Here is a 21,769-nt window from a genome sequence, read left to right on the forward strand (position 1 = left end):
TCTTGTCAATGTCACTTTTTAATAAGGCATTTTCTTTACCAAATACACTGTAAGAAAACAAGTTTTGTTGGCAAAACTAATGTTTGCTAGGGGAAGTTATTTGTCTTTAATGATAGCTTAAGTAGTAGAACCGGGCAATCTGCCCAGTACAGACTCGTGTCTTGAGACACAGGAAGGAAGCCTTGACTGTAAATAGAAAGGCTCTGTGCCGATAGTGTGTGCGTGAGGGGTGTGTAGGGATTAGCATTTATGCTGCCATTAGTTCTCATCAGTGGCTGACAGCACTCCAGTGCCATCATGTGTGTTGTGGTTTGTTAATGTTCATCTCACTTGTGGCGTAGCACCCAGGAAATTATCTACTTCATTTCTCTCTCTATTTCTCATTGGCTCGTATTGACATATTGTGACCATGTTTGTTTAGGGTTGTTCAGCAAACATACCATTTGATAATGTAGTTCATTTCCCCACAATGAAGCCCTTTCAGTTTCATAAGTGTAAAAAACAAAATGTGTTGCTCTTTGTTTACTATTTTCGTACAATAACTAATTTGTGACTGTTGTGATGTTTTGTTTTTTATTGCTTTTGTTTCTTAGATTTTAGTTTCTAAATAAATAATTTGTGTTTTCTCATTTGATAAAACATTAGCTTTTACTTTGAACTAATTTTTGTGTTGGCAAACTTTACATTAATCTTTTTTACAGAATCAGAGTGATGAGGGTGATGAAATAATAAAAAATGACATTGATTCGGTTGATGTTTCAAAGGTATTCCTTTTGAATTTTGATTAGTAACTTGTATTGAAATTAATGTTTGCTGCATGTTGTTTTGTTGTAAAACATTTCTAGTTTTTTTCTACTTTTATAGATTTGATTAGTTTTACAGTTTTGTTTGAAGTTTTTTCCATAATAATTTACTATACAGCAACACTATCCTTATGTTTTTGGAACATTCAATTATTCTTTTGCTTTGTCTATGTTATACAGTAATAACTTTATCTTTCGCGTTGATCATAAGCAAATGTGTAAATACCATTTCAGGCTGGGCAATACATTTGCAACGATTTGCAAATTGTTTTGTGGCTCTGACCTTTTCTTGGGAACTTTTCATTGTGTCTCCCAAGCCAATACTTCCTATTCCCCGTTGTTCACTTTCTTTAATACCAACGAACAGTGGCTGCCAAGCTACGCCTAAAATGCCAACAGTGCTTCTTGCGGTCGGTCGTTGTAACCAGCCTTGGCTCCAGTGTCAGATATAAATAGACGCCTTGAACTTGATCGAGTGTTTTTCACTCCTAGTTTCGGAATCAAAGTGTTTCATGTTACTTTGAAACTTACTATGTGCAGACTAGAGCATATAAGTGCGTTTTGTGTTTATAACAGTGGTTAGCTTTCGTACCATCTTGTCGTCATGGTCAATACTTTTACTTTTTTTTTTGCAAAATGTTCCATCAAAATGTTTTTGAAAAAGTCATGGTTTCGTTAAAGCGTTTAAAAAGCTTGTTATAGATTTTCCTAGCTGATTGTTTCAACGCTTTAATTTCGTTGCAAATCCCAAGCTTGCATCTGATTAATAGCGGTTTATTTGTGTATAAGCTTGTAGGAGCTCTTAGCTAAGCGGATAGCGTCATGTGCTGTAAATAATCGAAAGCAATGTGACGTCGAACGTCGCTCGCCTGCGTCGTGCAGCGGCTTCCGACTTTAGACATCAACTATGCGCTATTACGGTATTGCTTGGCTGTTGTTGCTATTTGGGGCTGCTTAGGTATTGGGTTTATTGGCTCAGGGCTTAGGTAGTAAGAGATGTAGTATAGCAATGGTGCTTATAAGTTCTTACCCTTTTGTGAACAGATCTGTAATGTTGTGTTGTGATATTCAATAGGCATTTGATTTGCGTATAGACACGTATTGTTGTAAATAAGAGAATTGTTTTGAACTAAAGTAGGTAGATTTTGTCGGGTTGTGTACAGGGTCAAATTGATGATTTTGTAAAATTAGCTCGTAGATGTTTGTGATGAAGTTTTGTTCTGTAAACAAATGCGCAAGTGTGGTGTTTGACCGCTTTTTTAAAAAAAAGGGGGTGGTTTTGATGCATTATCTACAGTCTAAACAGCTTGCAGGCAACCTGTAAAGCTTGCTAGCGATGGCGGGCGACATGCCCATGTTTGGTCGCACAGCTTGCTTCACTTCTGCGTGTGCTTGAGGTACTTGTCGCAAGAATGGCTTTGCTTGTAGCATTGTCGTTCTGTTAAGTTGTTGTTTTAGCCGATTTTGTTAACTTTGTTCATTGACACGTTTTAAGTACAGACCTGTTAACCTTGTTAGTTGCCTTTGAAAGCAACGGGCTCCATGTATTGAACACTTTGTTTGTACTGTAATAAAAAATAAGGTTGACAGATTTTTCACTTCCTTTGCGCGTTTGTTGACTTTACAATGTTGCTGGTGGATTTACTGTAAGATGTTCCGAAAATTTGACAATACTGTTTCTATTGTACCCTGACTTTGCAACAAAACACAAACTTAAAATTGACAACTGGATAGAAATAGTGAGGATGGTTAAAATATAAATTTAAACCTTTACGATTCGTTAACAATGTATTAAGGTCGAACAAAGTTGAGGCAAAGGTCGTTGGGGCCGAGGGGGAAATCAAGCTAGGCACAAGAGTAGAAAGTGACAGATAAGATCGAGGGTTAACATGAGCACGTAGTGCATGCTTGGTCGACAAATAGGTATGCCCACTTTACCACAGTCATATGCACTTAAACGACGAAAAGGCTTCGTCCGTCTCAGTTAGGGTACTTAGTTATGCCCTCGGCGAGTTTTTCATTCCTGTGGTGTTACAAGGCAGTCGAGTGGCATTTTTTCACTTCAGATACACAAGAAATAGTTTTTTAGTCTTTGTGTTCAGCCTTAGACTCCTGTAGGGTAAAGGATTGACGGCAAGCGAGTTTCCATCATAAGAGACTGGTTTCAGTTGATGGTTTGCTCTGCAAGCGGTCGCGGGTATAGTTACTATAAAACCGATCATCGTCGCCTCCGGCAGATTTGCGGTAAAAATTGGCACCAAGATTGTGATTAAAACGCAACCTGCCATTCATGAGTGTTCATGGGATGAGCAAGGTCTTTATCGGTCATGCATGCCAACGGCGCGTGTATAATTAGGTTCGACACCAACGTACAACCCTTGTTTAGTTGGTTCGCATGTCTGTGACATTTGAGAGGGCTTGAGAAAAGTCTGGTGCTACAAGTTCCCAAACGAGTGCTTGAAATCGTTTTGGCGTTGCAATTGCCTCTTTGCTCCCATTGAACGCCAGTTGAATTATGGAGGTAATCGATTAGATGTAATTACAGATTTAGCGAAGAGCAACAGCAAAAGACGAAAGGTAGTGTTGTGTTTGTAGTTACACTGGAAAATAAAATCAGAAAGTGTTTGCACCTATTTGGAAAAATTAGTTTTTTTTGTTTACGGAACAATGTGGCGATTAGTATTTTGCAAATGATCTTTTCTGCCATTAAATGCATCAACTATATGTTTTTGAATAATAATAATTACGAACCACTAGTGCTTTTCTTCGAAATAACTTATATAGAGTCTATTTGAATAAGGTACTGGTGATGAAATAGATATCTCTTTTCAAAACAAGTTTCAGGGACTGACTATAATACAGAAGCTTTGTCATTATTTTTATTACTAAACTAAAAGAGCTATTTCTACTTATACGCTAGAAGCACTTATACGTTAGAATATGCGTTACTGCATGTTTTAATTTTACGCCAAAAGACATAACAATACATAATTAATAACATTGACATTTTCCACGTAGATAGCAAAATATGCATATCAGTATAACTTTATAAGTGTAGAATAAGTACTAGGTTTCACGTCTACGTCAGATATTCCTTGAATTCGTGCTGTTTTTTATCTCGCAGAAAGCTCATGATTTATTCAGGCGACTTCCCGCAGGTTATGCTTTGTACAGGTTGTTGGCACAATTCAGACAGAAGCCCTTACCCAAATTGTCTAAGGTTGCGTGACTGACATTTATTTTCCTAGTTACGAGCATAAAGTTAGGTCAAAAACTCTGCAGAAAATGGTTGGACTGAAAAACAGTACTAGAAATAGAACAGTTTTAGGTATTGAGAACTAAAATACTTGAAAGAATCGTGTAATGTTAGATTAATTTGAGCAGTTTTTCGTTGCTGTCCATCTTCAAGAGTTTTTATGTTTAAAATTCGTTTTTGCTTTTTAAACAGCGTTGTCAGATAGAATAGAGAATGATTTTGAATAAGGAAACACCGTGTGCATAAACGTTTAAATTGAATTGGGCCAGTTGTCACCAGGAATGGCGCAATGACTTCCAAGTATTCGACAAGACGCCTGTTGAGCGCCCGCACTGATGACGGTGATTCAAGCCCGCGGAGAGTTCCCTCGCCCTCGAGGCCGTCTCTAGTAAGGCAATTTATCCGTCACCTGCTGCTGATTTAACACCATGCTGCCAAATGTTCGCACACCACTTACATATTTACGTTAATCCCAGCATTAGGTTTCTAAATAGGGTTTGTTCCTAATCTCATTGCCAATTTTGTAAAAGCAAAACGTACCATAGTTGCAGGTGGTGGTCGACCTGTTTTGCATTCCTATAACGCGTCTACCGCAACAGTTTGTTATTTAGGAGCCGGTTTAAATCAGGCGCACTCAAGGCGTTTGTGCGTTACTTTACGGTCCAAGTCAAGTAGTAGTCAAGTGCACAGCATTGAGCACCTGTTCGCTATTGTGTAATATTAGCCCAGTGGTTCAATTTTGCTGGTTTTGATCTGAGTAGTTACATGTACAAACCATTGCAAATTGTTGATTTGCCGAGCCTACCTTCCACAACAGTAACAATGACATAGCGCCTGATTCATTGTCTTTAGTCGTTCCCTCGATACCTTGTCCTAAAACAACAGGTACACTGGTGTCGTTTTAATGTTCGGGTTTGTGTCAATGTGCTTCAATCCTGTTGTTGTTGAAGCTTAAACTGTGGTCATGTGAAGGCGATGATCACGGTTCAAATGCAAATATTGATTTGTTTGCTAATTGTAAAACGTTGGGTATCAGAAAATCAATACGTCAGTGTAATCTGGTAAAATGTTCATTGTGTTAAATACTTCTTTCACAAAAAATACTTTTCCTCGAAGTAATTGCATTAGATTTGTTTGGGGACCCTTTACATGTACTTCATGTCCTTTAAATTACCTGTTTTATTAGACAAATGTTTTTGCGTATCTTTGCGCCCTTTACTTCGTTTTGCTGCAACGTTACTTTATCATTTACCTCTAAAACAACATTACCTCCGAACAACATGAAGCGTCTAAAAGGTAGTGTTATTTACCATGCCTATTTGTTCCAGGCGGAACGGTTGCGACCCACAGCTGCTCGATACGAAACCTCGTCACTTCCCGATCGACACAACCGACATCGGAGTGGATTACGTGGAAGTGATTCTGACCTTCCCTCCCGCCTCGCCTCGTCAGTCAGCAACGCTAGCGAGGATCGTCACGCCAACGAGAAAAACTACAAAAAGGTCGTGTTGTGTCTCCCGGACGAAAATTTGCTTTTCGCTTTCAACGTGCGGTTCGGTTGTTGATTTTGCCCGGAGTTTAAAGTTTATTGCTTTGCACGAAAAATTCCGCAATCGTTCACCGCTTGCGGGTGGCCGTTTGAAAATACTTCGGCAATGCTAGTTAGAATAGATAATCGGCATTCAAACAAGTAGTCATTTTTTTACCTCTTTACCAAATTATTAGCAAAACCCCTTATTCTTAGTCCAATTACACATTACACTAATTCTTCTTTAATTTCTTTAAAACTAGCTTTTGCCTCTTTCCACAAAAAATAATATTGAAACTATCAAGATGTAAAGATAAGTGCAAAAATACAAAGGAATTAACATCTTAAACCAGTGGTTCCCAAACTTTTTAATATTTTTTTTAAACGGTCCCCTTGCCATTATTTCGAGGGCTCGCGGTCCTTAAACCTAAATGCGTATTTCATAAAAACAAAAGTCGATTGCAGGATTTTAGCCAGTTGTGCAAAATTGCGCATAATAATCATCCAAAGACAGAATGAGACATCACAAACAGGACAAAAACATTACGATTGTGCGCGAACAATTGCATTTATTATAGTTGTCATTCAATAAAGGCCATTGTTTAGCAATGGAGACAGTCGATTCTCAATTCTACTTTGATTTAAACTTATTTAGTGGCACAAACTGACGCCAAACAAGATTATAGAATTACTTCAATCGCCTCGCGGTCCCCTCAAAATTGCCTCACGGACCCCTAAAGGACCGCGGACCCCAGTTTGGGAACCGCTGTCTTAAACATAGTGTTGTTTTCGCAAGTTGTTTTTTAAACCATTCGTATCCTCATAGTTGTATGACGAACAATGCACCGAGAACGAGTCACTACGTTCGGAGTTGGCCGAAGCCCGCAGAAAGATAGCGGAGTTGGAGAGTCGGCTTGAGCGAGCTGAGGATGTTGCAGCGAGACGGAAAGCTGCTGACACTGAGAAGCGGGAACGTAAAGTCCTCGAAAGAAAGCTGGCTGACATGGAGAAGGAGCTGATGGTGAGAACCAAATGTTTACGCTTGTCCCAGGGGCGTTTTAGGGATGCGTGACCTTCAATTGACGAAATTTAATTAATATTTGTAAAATAAGAAAGTGTGCGTTATACTATTGGCCCAGTCCTTATTCTTAAATACGACTTTTGGTCTACAAAAAAGACCTTCCATCATTTAATCTGTGCTCCAGGTTTAAAGTACTCTTCGTGAAAACTCACTTTTGCGGAATTTTCATACGTTGCATTAATGCTTGTCCGCCTTCCTAACTTCTAAACTCGTTAATCCATCAGAACAACGACGAACGGAACGTCTTGCAGGCCAAGAACCTTGAGTTGAAACAAGAAAACCAGGCACTCACCCGTTTGGTGAACAAATTAGGTTATCCGGATGAAAAGCAGAGATCATGTAAACCTTCATCATTGGTGGAGGCTTTTTCGGGGCGTACGGCCTCGCCAACTGCTTTCACGGATGCGACAGACAGTAAACCGCTGGTTACAATTGATGACGAATCTGACGCTTCTGAAGACGAACCAGCGGATGTTACAATTGCATCCTCGAGTGCAAAGGAAAAGAAGAAGGTTGAAAAGACTACATCCAACTCCTCGAGCACATCCAGCGTGTCAGAGGACACAGAACGTCGCTCCTCCTTCTCCGAAAAGTACTCCTCTTCTACTACGTCGCGATACACACCTAAGAGCGACTACTCGAGTTCTCGCGACCGCGTTGGTTACAAATCTGATTATTTCAGCAAATACGGTCGGACTGATTCAAGCGACTACTCATCTGACCGTCCTCACTACAAATCAGGCGGTAGTCTACGGGAAAAGCGCAACGCCGGGTTACTGACGTCATCGTCCACTGGCAAGTTTCCCAGTTCATCATCATCCCCTTCACTTGCGAGCGGTTACCATACGATCCCAGTACCTTCATCCCGCAGTCGCTACATCAACTCAATACCTCCTAGTAGTCTTAGCCGAACGAAACTGGGGAGCGACACGACTTCAACAGTTTCTTCTCGCTACTCGGACCGACGCGAAACACCGACATCAGCGAGTAGTTACCGTTCTCGTGCTTACGACCCCGTAAAGCGTTCCCGCTCGCCCGTCAGCTTTCCTTCGTCCGCAAACTCCAAGCGTGTTGGCGAGCTAATGAACACTTACCGCCTGAAGAATTAAACTACAATGGCCCTGTGGCCGGCTGGCACTTTTGCGGCGAATCTTTGCTTCAAGAGTATTTCTCAAAAAGTTCGGTTTTTGTTTCCGTCGACGAGGGAATTATTCCTTTCCTGCGTGAACGTCTCAACACTTAACTTGCCTTGCAGTCCTCTCGCCAGCCGCCACCAGGCAACCGCCCATTACCAGTTAAGGTGAACAGGAGAAATGCGAATGGCTTGTCAGCGAGAAACAATTCTTCGCGAAATTCGATCTTTCATTTCATTTTGTGACGTTTGGTTTTGTTTGTTTGTCCACAAATTTCGAGCCCTTTTGCTTTAAGTTAACCAAAGGCCCCTCACAAAATACAAGTCTAACACTGAAACTTGTGCCCGGCACCTTTATTTGTTTGATAGCGGAGGGCGTATGCTTGTCCCTCCCGCTATAAAACGCAGACAAATGGTGGCCTGATGCGCAAGAGGCTGTGTTGACACAACATTGGGTGTTGCCTTTGCTTTAACACAAGCGAAAGGACGCGAAAGAGCTTGCATTGATTGATTGGACATACCCTTTGTAATCATGTGGCATGCTTTGTATATGAGTCCTGACGAAATCTGTGTCCCTCTAACACTGCCAGTGGCCGGATGGTTAAATCAACCTGACTGGTAACTTTGTTGATCTGTTAAAAGTTAATCGGGCTGCCGCAAGTTTAACCACTGCTAACGGATTTACCAACGCGTCTGTTAATCAATATAGTCCTCAGTTATAAAATTAAGAATACAGCCTTTGGCATGTCTTCAGTTAGAAACCTTTGTAGACCACGAGTTTCCACTATTTTGAGACCTTCTGTACACAACTCCCGTTTATTCTATAATTTGGCTGTTTGGTCTTGCTTAATTAGTGCCTTCCTTGGTTTTGCATGTGCCCCCGAAAACTGAATCAAGCTGTTGATACGAAACCTGCATGGTGATGATACTATATACCGTCTCCCGGTATGTCGTTTATTTTTAGTGTGGCACCACGCTTTGTGATTTGGCGTTCTGGGTGCGTGTTCATTTGCTTTCATTCAGTTCTTTCTCTGCTCACGCACCCTGACGCATGGATTTGCAGTCGTCGTGTTTATGTTTTCTAACTAGAAAATAGGCTTACTGTATTAGGAATTAACCGAGGTAATATTATTTTAAAAAAAGTTTAGGCTGTTGTGATACAGCTTAACAAATCAAATTTATGTTAATACTCAACTCATTTCGTGCAGGTTAACTTATACTTTGGTCTAGTTTAACCTGTTTTTCACATAACACACTGTTGCTTTTATTTCAGGTGCTCACCGATCTTAAATCCGACAATCAGCGCCTGAAGGACGAAAACGGCGCACTCATCCGCGTTATAAGCAAATTGTCCAAATGATGGCGGTCAAAAATCGATATAATCAACGTCATTACCACGTCATCGATTCACAAGTACAGATGTAGCCTTCCTTAATACTACCAGCAGTATTTGGGACTGGAGCGAATGTTGGAGTAAACCTTTGTTGGAATGTTTGAGAATGAAGGAGTATCTCTGTGTACACTCTTGCCCCTAAAATCTTGATTAAGCGTTTTTATCGAATCTTCCCTTTGAGGTGTGAAATCCTGCTATCAGAAGGTGCTTTTCCACCCACTTTTGTTTAAAAGAGTTTGGAATTTCACATTATATCACCTCGGCTCGATGTTTTTTGACAGGAGTAACCGTTCTTAAATATAAAATCCAACATTTTCATTTTCACGCGATTTTGCACACTTTATACTGAACAACAAAAGTAGATTATAAATTCAAGGGGTTGGCCTCCTTGGTGCCCATAGCAGTATTTTTGTAGCCCACACGTACGCGTTACTTGTGCAGGAGCGATGACGGCTATACCGAATGTGCACGTTTAAATCATTTATTGTTATATTGTTACAAGAGAGTGTATTTCCCTATATAGACGCGTATATAATTACACGACATTGGTGCTGCGAAATAAGATACCGTTGGTTGGAATCAATGGCTGTCCTGATTACAGTCACGTTAACGATTTTCCGTCCTTGGCAGCGCATGTGGGGCGTTAAACTGATTGTTATTGACGTTGTAGATGTAGTTTGATTTCGGGCCATATCGGCTAAGATTTTAGACGACACAACATGCGTTTTGAAGTTTCGGTGTGTTAGTTTCGTTCGTTGTATACTTTTGATTTTTTTGTTTTCGCCCATACCCTTCCGATGTCGGCGACGTTCTAATTTGAGTCGCTGCTTGCCTCAAGTGCCTACACACACACACACCACAAGAGAACGATTTAAGGAGGACACCATCATTGATTAGAACTAAATTTAATAAAAAAGTTAAAAATATTAGTTTGAAAGTGAATTTAAACCGATTTATTTTTGACGCATGCGGAATTGTATTTTTACTTCGGCCCCTTCCCTCCTTTTCTATCTTGATACCTTGGTTTTTTAAACGTTCGTTTTTTATTTGACGCTGAATGATCAAACTGAACACTTAAATCGATACGAAGTTACGTTTGGAGTGTCTAATATTGTTTTTATGAACAACAGAGAGATGAGAGTTTACAGCAATTGTTTTGCAGCATCTTCTATGACCGAACCAAGTCATGAAAAGTTAAACCACAATGTTTTTGTACAAAGAGTGTGCGGCGGGTTGAACTTAAATCTTAAATCCTACTTCTATTAACTTACAAAATTTAGTGTGTCTACAAAGACACTTATTGTTTCTGTAATACTACAACAGCACAACGACAAAACAGCATGACACTAAAACACAGAGAAATAATTTTAGAAGAATTCTTCCATCATTTCAATTCTGCAAATAAAATAAAAGGTCAAAATCGCTAAAGTATGGAGTTAAATTTTATTACACTGAAACGAGGGAACCTAACTTAACGTAAAGAGTTTTTCACAATAATTCCCACGCAACATGGAGGTATATTTCAAAAGACAAATACAGTGCCAACAAATAAATTATAGCTAATACTAAATTAAAGCATTGGATTATAAACGTAGTTTTAAACAAACCCCGTCTGTCTGCCATTAGGCATCACGCTCCTCTCGCTTATCTTCACACGAAGACTCATCGGATGTAATTTCGACCTCGTGTTCACTTACAACCTCTTCTTCCACTATTATCTCGTCCTCATCATCAACAACTTGCACGGTGTTTTCATCTAGCTCGTTATCTGCAAGACAGGTTTGGTTGAGAAGACAAGTACAAATCGATCATATAATTGTAGTACTTTTGCGTTTACAGTTGGAAAAAACATTTAGTTTGAATTCGGTATTTATAATTTTAGCGCCGCATTTAACCGTAATATCATTGCTAGTGTATTTTTTGATTAGTCTTACCTGATTGCGATACCTCACGTTTGTTGCTGGATAAGCTGCAAAGGATTTACAATTTAGTTACATTTCTGTATCCATAGAGATAGTAGTGACAGAACAACGCAAAAACAAACAAACGGGTAAAAAGTGTTTGATGCGCTTATCCTTAACATAGGCGCACACAAAACCTGACCTTCTAATAAAAAGATACTTACATTGTAAGATTTGAATCAGTACATGCATCGCCATTTTTACCTGAAAACACACGGCAGAAGGTTTTACAGATTTCTTTACAAAAACAGATGCGTTTTGCCATCCAAGTTTACGTACCATTTAGCCAGTAGGTCATTATTCTATCATTTCCCTTGATGTCGACCACTCCTTTGTCTTCAATACTGTATTGGTCCGACGTGATTAGTTTATCTCGACACGTTTGACTGATTTGAATACGTTGGCCCTAAAAAGGAACGGATTGATAACCGATTAGTTCTACCTAAAGAATACATTAGGACGACATGTCGTTCGCGGTGTTAACAATTAATACTGTACCCCACAACAAAGTAAAGCTTGTCAAACAATTGGTTCATAACTCGTAACGAATTACACTAGTTTAAAAAAAATAACTTTGCACTTGGCACTGTTTGTGCAGTATTTGCGAATACTTCAGGAATGCTACAAGAGAGCTCGAAATATTCCCCCTTTATCTATTTATTTGTTACTGGTAGGTTTGTGTACAGGGTATTAGGCATAAAACGTACCGAACCAGTTGCTTCCATTTTCGAGGCAATGTTCACTGTGTCACCAAACAAACAGTATTGAGGTATTTTGTGACCGACCAATCCAGCTACAACTCCTCCGCAATGCAAACCTGTGCAAATGTTATTTTTAAAGACAAATAATAAAAAGTTTTTTTGAAAAAACTTCCGAAACACCTTTACAGGCATGTTTCTAATGTTCATTAGGCCTACGTTTGCTCAATGTTTTTCATACTGAACGTATACAACACAGAGCATGCTCAATACATTAAAACTATAGCTACTTTTAATTAAAGCAGCGTTTCTGAATCTCACGACAGAATCCTAACCAAAAATATAAGGAATTAGAACTTAATGAGCTGATGTGTTGTTTATGTGTCTGCTCAAGTGAAAAATTAACAACGTTAACATTAAAGCAATTAAGTGACATACTTTATAGTGAAATTTTCGCACACACTGGGGGCGATGGCGTACCAATCGTGATGCTGAAGTAAGCTGCTGATTTTGGTAGAGCTACTAACACAAGAACTCACACTAGACCAGTGGTTCCCAAACTTTTTCATATTTTTTTCAAAACGGTCCCTTTGCCATTTTTTCGAGGGCTCCTTAAACCTAAATGTGTATTACATAAAAACGAAAGTTGATTGCATGATTTTAGCTAGTTATGCAAAATTGCGCATAACAATCATCCAAAGACAGCATGTGACATCACAAACAGGACAAAAACATTACAATTGTGCGCGAACAATTGCATTTTTGATAGTTGTCATTTAATAAAGGCCATTGTTTAGCAATGGAGACAGTCGATTCTCAATTCTACTTTGATTTAAACTTATTTAGTGGCACAAACTGACGCCAGTTTGGGAACCGCTGCACTGGACAGATTAAATCAACTTAAAACTTTAGTTTCTTAAACTTATTCCCCAACCCTATTCCAGTCTCACTGTTAATTTAAATAACTGCGCGTTGTTTTCGCCATATATCGGTACTTAGCAAACCGTTTCTAGTATGAGTTCTTGTGTTAGTAGATCTACCACTGATTTAAGCAAACGCCTGTCGTGTAATGTTGCAGTGTTTTCCATTTTGTTTTAGATTACTTAAAAATACAAAATTGCGTAGTGACAGGAGTGGTGTAATATTACTTATTGGGACTAGAATTGGTGAATTATAATCTTACCAATCCTGATTTGTATTGGTTCCCTGGTGTTTGGATCGCGCACTGTTTTTATGCCTCGCAACATCTCTATTGCCATATCAGCCATATTGTGTGCATGGCGTTTGTTGTAGTTAGGAGCACCCGAAACACACATAAAGCCGTCAGCAACAGTTTCCACTTTGTACGTACAGAACTGGTCACACAGCAAGTCAAAGACATTCACCTGCATGTAATAGCTTGTTCAGATATTTCCATCACAGCGAGTTTGCAATTTATATTAATATAAACAACAACCAACGAATCATTCAACCTACCATCATGTTCAATATGATCATGACTTCATGGGGTGCGATGTGCTGGCAAATGTTGTCAAAGTTTACAACGTCACTAAACAGGATCGTGACGTCATCGTAAACCTGCGTAGAAGTTGTTATGATGACCAATTTATTAGACTTGCCTTCCAAATCATTATCACAATTTAAAAAAATATATAAGAAAAGTAAAAAATCATAAATGTTACTTTCCCTACACGACATAGCTTTTCTTCCGAGTATCCCTGGCGCAAAGCATTTGCAATTTCTTTTGGTATCATGCAGTAAAGCAGATCGTCACTTTTTCGCTGCTCAAAGCTTAAATTTTCAACCATCTCTTCCAACCTTGCAGCCTTGCCCTGAACAAGCAAATAAAATAATTTTAGTTGGCCGTGTTAATGCATTTTTGTTTTTTCACAATAATATTTTGTGTTTCAAAAGAATATTTTGTGCTTTATAAGCAAAATAATTTTCAGCAAAAATAATTTTCCGACGTTATTTATCTTGATTGCTAAAGATACAGAGACATGTGATTTGTCAATTGTTGTAGCAATCCTCGTTTTGTGTTATACCTGCTCAAGGTTAAGTGCCAATTTGTATTCCGTGGTATCTTGTGGACCGTGAAGAACCATATCTCTACTAAGATCGTGCAAAGGCAGGTCGTTGACAAATATCCCCATGTCATACATGTTGTTTAGATCGTCAATCCTTTCATATAAAAGCTTTTAATCTTATTGCAAATGAAATCAAACTTTGACAAGAGCCACTCAGGTTGGTGTTCACCATTTTAAAAGTCTTTCAGCGAAACCAGGGACAATTGGGCCTTAAGCAATCTTTTTTAACCACTGATATTTTAGATACTTTTACCACAAAGCATTTGTCCTTCCAAGCAAGAGTTGCTTACATGAGTGTGGCGATAAAAAGAACGTAATCCCCTTGTTCCACATGAAGCATTCTTCCTCGGAGTTTAATAAAGTGTGTCGCCGTCATTTGATCTCGAAATCGTGAAGCTGAAACATACACTTGTTCAGTAAAACAAAACTAACCGAAGAGCACTATTTTTAAAACTTTTGTGTTCAATTAAACTCTTTTTATAGTTTTTTAATACAACCAGATAACTTACTGTCATTTTGATCTTTTGGCCTTCCGGAAGATTTTGCTGACGTAAGCTCGAAAACGTTGTTTCGATTGATTAATATCTGAGAAAAAATCCAGTTCGACGTATTTGAAATTGTTCTCAAGTGAGGTTTTATTACTTACATTGTTCCATGTTAGTTCGTAACCCAGGGGCCGCGTCATGAAGAAAGATTCGTTTAATCTCCTCCCCTCCAGTCCACTTTGAATCGCTTCCAAACCGAGGCCCGTGCTCATGATTTGCAATCTTAAAAATAATATTCAATATTAACGACACTTGGTGGTGCAGTGCGATTTTTTCTTGCGGAAAATGTTTTGACCAAACAGCCTAAAAAGCCCGGACGAGAGCTAGCAATGGAACAATGGTTTTAATGCGCTTGACCCACGAGCAACAGAAACAGGAACTCAAGAACGTCTGTAATTTGATTGGTGTAAATTTTTTTTGGATCCTATGTTTTAATTTAGTTTGTATACTTGTCATTAAATGCGACGTGAAATGGAAACAAGTCGAATAAGCCGTCCGAGTCCAGAGTAAGATTGTTGCTAGTATGAAAATCCTGCTTTTTGGCAAGAAGTTCACGAAACTGCTTGTATTCGTTGTTGGGATAGCTCAATCTGCAAAAAGAATGGAAAAGGAATAAAAATAATAATGATATTTTGTGATTAAAAATTGCAGATCTTTTGCGAACAATATATACCTGTACACAGCCAACATCACGTCTCCAGTAAAGCCATGCTGGGTTATTTCAATGTCAAGTTGAATGTCGTAGAATTTTTTGGCGATTTTTTTCAAAAGTCCTTTAACGTATTGCGTAAGACCGGAGAAAGTGCGCCTGCTTCGGTATTGCAACTCCAAGCCACACTCGTCTTCTTTGGATACAAGAAAACTGTAATGTACATAAACGATTGTCACAAAACATAGCAAATAATATATTTCCCAGTGGTGGAAGATTACCAGCTAAATTTACATGTTGTAGGAAATGTAGGCAGCAATAGTATATTTCTTATTACTCGAGGTTTTTATACCTGGGAGGTTGCATTTCAGTGAAACTAAATCTGTAGTACTCGTGCATGCAATTCAAGCCGTTTAAAAAATCTTTGAACGTTCGGCCGAGTACTTTCGTGATGCTGTCATTCCTACGAAGCAAAATTGATGGGTATTATTCACCATATTCCTTTTAACAGCGTTTCAAAGCTTACCGTATTTCGTTGATATAATCAATAAAATGTTCACCAGCAGCTTCCATGATGGCATTAACAGAAAAACCCGTCAGTTCGCTCGCCGCCTTAGCAATTATTGCCACCAGCTGCTCGTCGTATATCTGTTGAAACAATTGAACATGCTGTAAGTCAATATATATAGACAGAACAATCGTTTGCTAATCGAAGTCCCAAATCAACGGCCTTGATTATTTTATATTTGTGGCCATGATTTTCTTTCCAATAGTACGCATCGTATAGCCTAGCGCTGTTAGTGAATGTATTTTTATGATTTTTAGTAATATAATTGTTCAAGATGTGCTATAAGTAAAAACGACTTAATAGCATACAACTTATACTCACTCGATGCGTGGTAAACACGGTGGACGAAATGTCTCGGGATCCGATGACGCTTTGCCATATTTTCTCACCATAGACCTGCTTAATGCAGTCCATGATACTATCTAATATAATTCCATACATTGCTTCGCTGTTTGGTTAAATTCACCCTGACAAAATAAAATCTCCTTTACAACAGTCCTTGCATGATAAAGAAAACAAATTAAAGTAAGCATACTTTCACCACCTATATTTGATTTTGTTTAATTCTGCTTTTTTCTGTTCTCATATAACTTACTCATACACATCTCGCTAAGAATTTGACAACGCATGTTGCTTATCACAAAACATAGGTACAGACAAAACTCGTTTTTTTATCTGCAACAATGCTGAAACTGTACTTCACGTACAGACCAATTGGAGGTCGCACCAAACTATTACTGAACGTTTGTGTTGCGTGTGTCATCGCTTTAAGACGATCCAAAATGTCAAAAACAGGACTTTTTGAAATTCACTTACAAATTCAGCTGTTCTTGACACCGAAGGACATCATTAACATGCCATAACGAAATCAGTTGCAACCTGGGGATGACAGCAAAGACGGTTTCATGTCAAACTCGTTTGTTATGAAAATAATGGGTGGATTTGTTTCAAGTTCTCGTACCAAAGTAAGTACCAAAGTATCGCAGTTTATCTCTTACGCGATGGTTTAATTCTTACATGATAGAATAGGAGCATGCTCTTTCATCGAATTGTAACTTCACTGGTGAACTTCAACGAATCTTAAAATGCTGTCTTATTTGGTACCAAGGTGTTTAAGTGTTTGCAGCAAGGTACACTTGTTTGCCGGGCAATTGCTGCAGTTGCGTAACGACGTTTATTCGTCTGTACAATGTCAAAAGCAATAGGGATTACACTACCCGCAAAGAGCAAATCCAGCTGCTTTTGACGCATGCAATCTTTATGTGAGCGGATCCCGTGACACCACAAAAACAACCACGTGCAGTTTATTTAACACATTTAAATACTAAATATCAACATATTTTACAGTAGGTAAGCTATTGCTGCCAGGCATAATATCAAGTTTGTAGAGCTCTTCTGGCAAATGTAATTTTATTTGCCTGAAGAGCTCTACAAACTTGATATTTTACAGTGTTTCTACTAATGTTTGATGTCGGATCGTGGAACTGAAAATTTATCTAAATTCTAGACTGTAGGCCTAAGCATCCTTGGTGAGCAATGTTTCTTTATTTTATGATCAGTAACTCCCGGATCCGATCAGGTTTTTTTATGTCTGTATATGGGTCAGGCGCGCCAGACCATTCGGCCAAGTGATCCTGCCCATGTATCATTTCTTTGACTTCACGTAAAAATGGCGCCACCGTGTAATAAATTTAAATTTCAAAATTTCTTTTTAAGTAATACTAAAGTAGGCCTGCACTTAGACGTTTGAAACACATAGCTAAAAGACCAGGCTTTACCAAATGTTAATAATTTACGACAAGATTGAGCAACACGGGGGTAATTCAGGGTCTCAGCGGGACATGTCACTTATCACGTAGCACCAATGTTTTACACATATTTGCGCAATCTCACTGCGGGTTACCAACGCTGTTTTTGTTTTTCTTTCAAAATTTAAAATGGCTTAATGTAAGACATTTGAAAATTGCGGTATTTACTGTCACCTAAAAATTTTAGTGTCAGCTGCCCAATTATACCAAATTTAATTTTGAAAAAATCAACTGGTCCTTCAATTTCGCGTTTTGTTTGAAAAAGGTGTGGTGTTTAGCTAAAAGTTTTTTGCGTTGTTTGATGTGAAGTACTTAAGTTTCCGATTAAAACAAAGGGACTATTTTGAAAGAACGAATTAAGTTACGCAACCAACGTCATGGAAAACTTGTTCAATAGGAAAGTTGAGTTGCGAAATTTTACCGAGGCGCTGTTTTGAGCGGTTGCGTAATCTCGTCTGGGTTGGGCCCGCAAAGTGCTTGCGAATGGCTACAGCATGAATGACGCAATGTGACGTCGCTCGATTGCGCCACACATAAAAGAGTGTCTCTCCGCGCATGTAACCAGTTATTACTGTAAAACAAATCGACAACTTTAGCACGGTAGGTTTTGCGAAGTATACCGTTGTTTAATATAGATACAGGGAATATACTGCCTCTGTAAGCAATTTTATACATTTTTTGTTGAGATGTGTTTTAGGACAAATAGTGTTATGGTGTAGGAATTTCGCAACCATACACAAATAGTAGCGTAGAACTGAGTCAAGCAAGGTCTGAAAATGGCCTGTACGGTGCTGAATGATGAGCTAGCTTTTCGTTAGTTTTGATAATGAAACGTTCAGCCAGCTGGAAACTAATTTGGAAGTATATTTGGTAAAGAAGGATTGTCATTTCTTTAGTGTATTTAATTAACGTAAATTCAGTTACAGCTAGTAGTGCTCAGATAAAGTTTTTGGTATCGGCAAACATGGTTCTAGATTTACTGTTTTTTTGTTATCCTTTTTAGATCATGATGGACCGCCGTAGTAACTTGTAGAAGGGCTGGCCACATACGGCCGTACCTTCTGATTTGAGGGGCATTTTTGCCAATCAAATTAGGTTCGTCGACGGGTGCTTGGTCTTCGAGACGATTCGACCGCTTTGCGTGACGTGTCGTGGAAGTTGCGCAATCGGCTTGCTTGCTATCCTATCCGACGGACGAACAAATATATATCCGAGCGATTTCGACATCGCGGAGAATATTGCAAATACCAAGCGATCTTTTGGAATATTTGACTTCCGATAATTGTCACTGTGAAAACGACATTGCTGCCCTTAGTTTCGTTCAGTTCACACCACAAATATTCCTATGAACGTTCATCGCTCAGCCCCAATCTCTATTAGCCATGACGCATCTGACAACAGGACGTTGGAAGGTGTCGACGGCAGTCAGGGCAATGCAACGGACGCTTACGCGCGCCTTAAGTCTTTAAATTGTTCCAGGATACGAACAAATAGTATTTCACCTGGGCTTGCATCGCCAACGCCACCTACTTTTATTCCGGACGGCAGCCACCAAGCTTCACGTGTTGGAAACTACTTAATTGTTGAACATGTGGAGGGTCACAACTCAGGGAACGTTTTTAGAGCTGTCAACATCAACACTGAAGAAGAATCCATTTGCAAAGTATGAAGTCATTTTTTGTCTAAAAATTAACCAAACAATAAAATAACAATGAGTGTGCAAATAGGTAGAGTAGTTTGTTTAATTTAGATATATTATCAAAGCATAAATTTTAGATGCCTACACAGTAAAATGTTTGCAGGTTTATAAATGTGAGGAATACCGAAAAGCAGTTGATGGATACAGTCGCACTGCAAATCATCCAAACATCAACAAAATAAATGACATTGTATTTGATTCAAATAAAGCTTACTGCTTTCTTAATCCTGGTATTTCGATGCAGGACTCTGGAAACCAGTCGGAAGGAGAAAATAGAAAAGGCAATTGCCATTTTTTAGCCTTCTGTAATGATTCTATACACAAAGATAGTGAAAGTTATTTTACAATCATGATCAAAACCAAAATGGTTTTTGACTTTTTTATGATTTTTACTATTTTTATGTTTTGTATTGTGTAGGATTTCGAGCAGAAAATTTGCACAGTTTAGTTCGATCAAAAAAGAGGCTTCCAGAGGTTGATGCTGCACCACTTTTTGCACAAGTTGTTGCTGCTGTTGCTCACTGCCACCAACATAACATTGTTTTACGCGATTTAAAACTCAGAAAGTTCATTTTTAAAGACACTGAAAGGTACTGCTTTAAAATGTATATTTGCTAGGAAACACTGCTTTCAGTTAGGTTTTGCTTTGATGAATAACAGTCAAGCAAAAATATTTTTCTTTGTTTTGCTTTGTTCTATTTATTGGAAAAAAAAACTTTTTGGAAAGCTGATCTGTTATATTGTTTGTATATTTGGTTAAATTCTTTCGAAATATTTCAGAAAAAAACTGATGCTGGAAACATTGGATGATGCATCAATCTTGGAAACTGACAATGACATCATGGTTGACAGGTGACCAAGCATTACTATTGTTTGCAAATCCTGAGCTATGTGTATCTACTGTAGAACATTTTTATTGTTGAAGTTGGTTAAAATCTCTTTGTAACTCATTTTTTATATCAAGACATGGATGTCCTGCTTATGCCAGTCCAGAGATACTTTGCTTTTCTTCATCCACTCCTCCTTCAAAAGAAATGAGATGTGGCTACAGTGGCAAGGCATCAGATATATGGAGCCTCGGAGTTATGTTATACACATTGTAAGTATGAGTATAGCCATGTCACAGGTTTTTAGTGTGGAAGTTATTATATATGTGCAACTTATTTTCTAGGTTGGTGGGCCGATATCCCTTTCATGAATCTGATCCTAAATTGATGTTTGGAAAAATCAGTCGTGCTCAGTTTACCTTTCCTGATTCACTGTCTCATGCATCTCGTGATTTAGTTCACAATTTGCTGAGACGAAAACCATCAGAGCGACTTCAAGCTGACCAAATTTTAAGCCATCCTTGGCTCAAGCGCTTGGGTACAGATTTTAAGCTATACAATTGCAATGTAATTTAATTACCACCACCAATGCTTTAAAAAAATACAGGCTGGTTACTAGTTGGCTGCATGTTGCAAAGATATGTTTTTTGCTTTCCATCCTGTTCTTACAAACATGTAGCAGTTTTACATGTATTAGCATAGTATATATGTTGTATAAATAGGAAACTGCTGGGATGTTGCACGGCCAGCGATGTCACTTGGATCTGGTGGGGACAGGCGGGAGGTTGACAAAATTTACATGCTTCAGTTTGGCCGATACAATGGAGGCGTCTTTCCCACATCACTTTATTCAACACCTTTTTATGAGGATCAGGTTGTACCCGATGTAGTACCAGCAGACACATCAGAAGACATGGTTTTTGAATTCGGTGATTAGCTTCTGAAAAGTAAGAAATGATTTAATAGTTCAAAAAGTTCACAATTTGAAATTGAGTTTTAAATGCCATGGTCACAAGGTGTCTAATCTAATATGCCTCCAACCTTCATCGGTACATTTACTGGGCCTGTGCTGGTTTTTATGTTTCCTTAATGTACTCCAGAGAAATCCGTTTTTCACAAATTTTAGCACGGAGTTACAGTTTTATTGTTTATGAATTTATTTGCGTTGGTCATTATCAGTGAGCATTGGTCTCCTGCATGTGATAATATTTTGTTTGTACGTACGATATGCCGCTAAATCTGTTTAGCTGTACCGATACCAAGCACTTTGGTAACTTGTCGCTATTAAACACACACACGTGAATTGCAACTTGTTGGTTTTTCAGCATCAAATGCATGGTGTTTTTTAGACTTGAGGTTTGTGGTTATCGGAGTATTCCCAAGCTTAGACTATTAGCTGTAGAATAAAATGCATGCTAACTTGGAAATATTTTTGCTTCAGCATTACTGTGTAACTGGATTTGTTCCTCTTTGGCAAAAAAGATTAGTTTCAATTGTTTATGTAAAACTTTGGGCCCTGAAGTCTGCTTTCTACATTTGAAAACAGCTAGATTTACTGGAGTGCAGAAGTTTCGTAGTTTGGTGGTGCTGCATTTTGGGGGTCACAGTTATCCAAGATCAGAATGTTTAAATCCTTAGCAGTCCCAAAACATGCAGTTACACGCAGGCTCCTTTTGAAACACCGTAGAAAGCAACCCACATGTCGAACTTCCTATCGAAGTTTTTAACATACGC

At 38.7% G+C, this 21,769-nt stretch overlaps 3 protein-coding genes across 7 annotated transcripts in view; 2 read left to right on the forward strand and 1 right to left on the reverse strand.

The window, feature by feature from the left end:
- LOC145237058 (protein phosphatase 1 regulatory subunit 12B-like) overlaps positions 1 to 10,286 on the forward strand; it is a 22,924-nt gene extending 12,638 nt beyond the window's left edge. For 3 of the 5 annotated variants that reach the window (XM_080099773.1, XM_080099776.1, XM_080099774.1), the window contains 5 exons: positions 702 to 764; positions 5,388 to 5,561; positions 6,414 to 6,608; positions 6,893 to 7,968; positions 9,074 to 9,240. In XM_080099773.1, the coding sequence (XP_079955899.1) occupies positions 702 to 764; positions 5,388 to 5,561; positions 6,414 to 6,608; positions 6,893 to 7,777 (1,317 nt within the window). In that variant the 3' untranslated portion in view covers positions 7,778 to 7,968; positions 9,074 to 9,240. Of the gene's footprint in view, positions 1 to 701; positions 765 to 5,387; positions 5,562 to 6,413; positions 6,609 to 6,892; positions 7,969 to 9,073 lie in introns of all 5 variants that reach the window. The other 2 variants (XM_080099775.1, XM_080099777.1) reach the window with 2 other exon arrangements.
- Positions 10,150 to 16,200, reverse strand: LOC145237060 (soluble guanylate cyclase 88E-like). The gene is made up of 18 exons (XM_080099779.1): positions 16,023 to 16,200; positions 15,660 to 15,781; positions 15,486 to 15,596; positions 15,158 to 15,346; positions 14,934 to 15,074; positions 14,586 to 14,706; positions 14,449 to 14,524; positions 14,230 to 14,335; positions 13,898 to 14,033; positions 13,544 to 13,684; positions 13,329 to 13,430; positions 13,036 to 13,237; positions 11,862 to 11,971; positions 11,434 to 11,560; positions 11,319 to 11,358; positions 11,128 to 11,162; positions 10,801 to 10,961; positions 10,150 to 10,588 (listed from the first exon to the last, which is right to left on the reverse strand). The coding sequence occupies exons 1-17, from the start codon at positions 16,140 to 16,142 to the stop codon at positions 10,816 to 10,818; spliced, it is 2,025 nt and encodes a 674-aa protein (XP_079955905.1). The 5' UTR covers positions 16,143 to 16,200; the 3' UTR covers positions 10,150 to 10,588; positions 10,801 to 10,815.
- Positions 16,201 to 18,489: 2,289 nt separating this feature from the next.
- On the forward strand, positions 18,490 to 21,338 carry LOC145238324 (tribbles homolog 2-like). Its single transcript, XM_080101462.1, has 7 exons — positions 18,490 to 19,172; positions 19,312 to 19,489; positions 19,627 to 19,798; positions 19,989 to 20,060; positions 20,173 to 20,307; positions 20,380 to 20,573; positions 20,758 to 21,338. The coding sequence occupies exons 1-7, from the start codon at positions 18,855 to 18,857 to the stop codon at positions 20,970 to 20,972; spliced, it is 1,284 nt and encodes a 427-aa protein (XP_079957588.1). The 5' UTR covers positions 18,490 to 18,854; the 3' UTR covers positions 20,973 to 21,338.
- The last annotated feature ends 431 nt before the right edge of the window (positions 21,339 to 21,769 follow it).

The sequence above is a fragment of the Phallusia mammillata genome, chromosome 7, assembly GCF_965637545.1.
Source record: "Phallusia mammillata chromosome 7, kaPhaMamm4.hap1.1, whole genome shotgun sequence".
Classification (NCBI taxonomy): Eukaryota; Metazoa; Chordata; class Ascidiacea; order Phlebobranchia; family Ascidiidae; genus Phallusia; species Phallusia mammillata.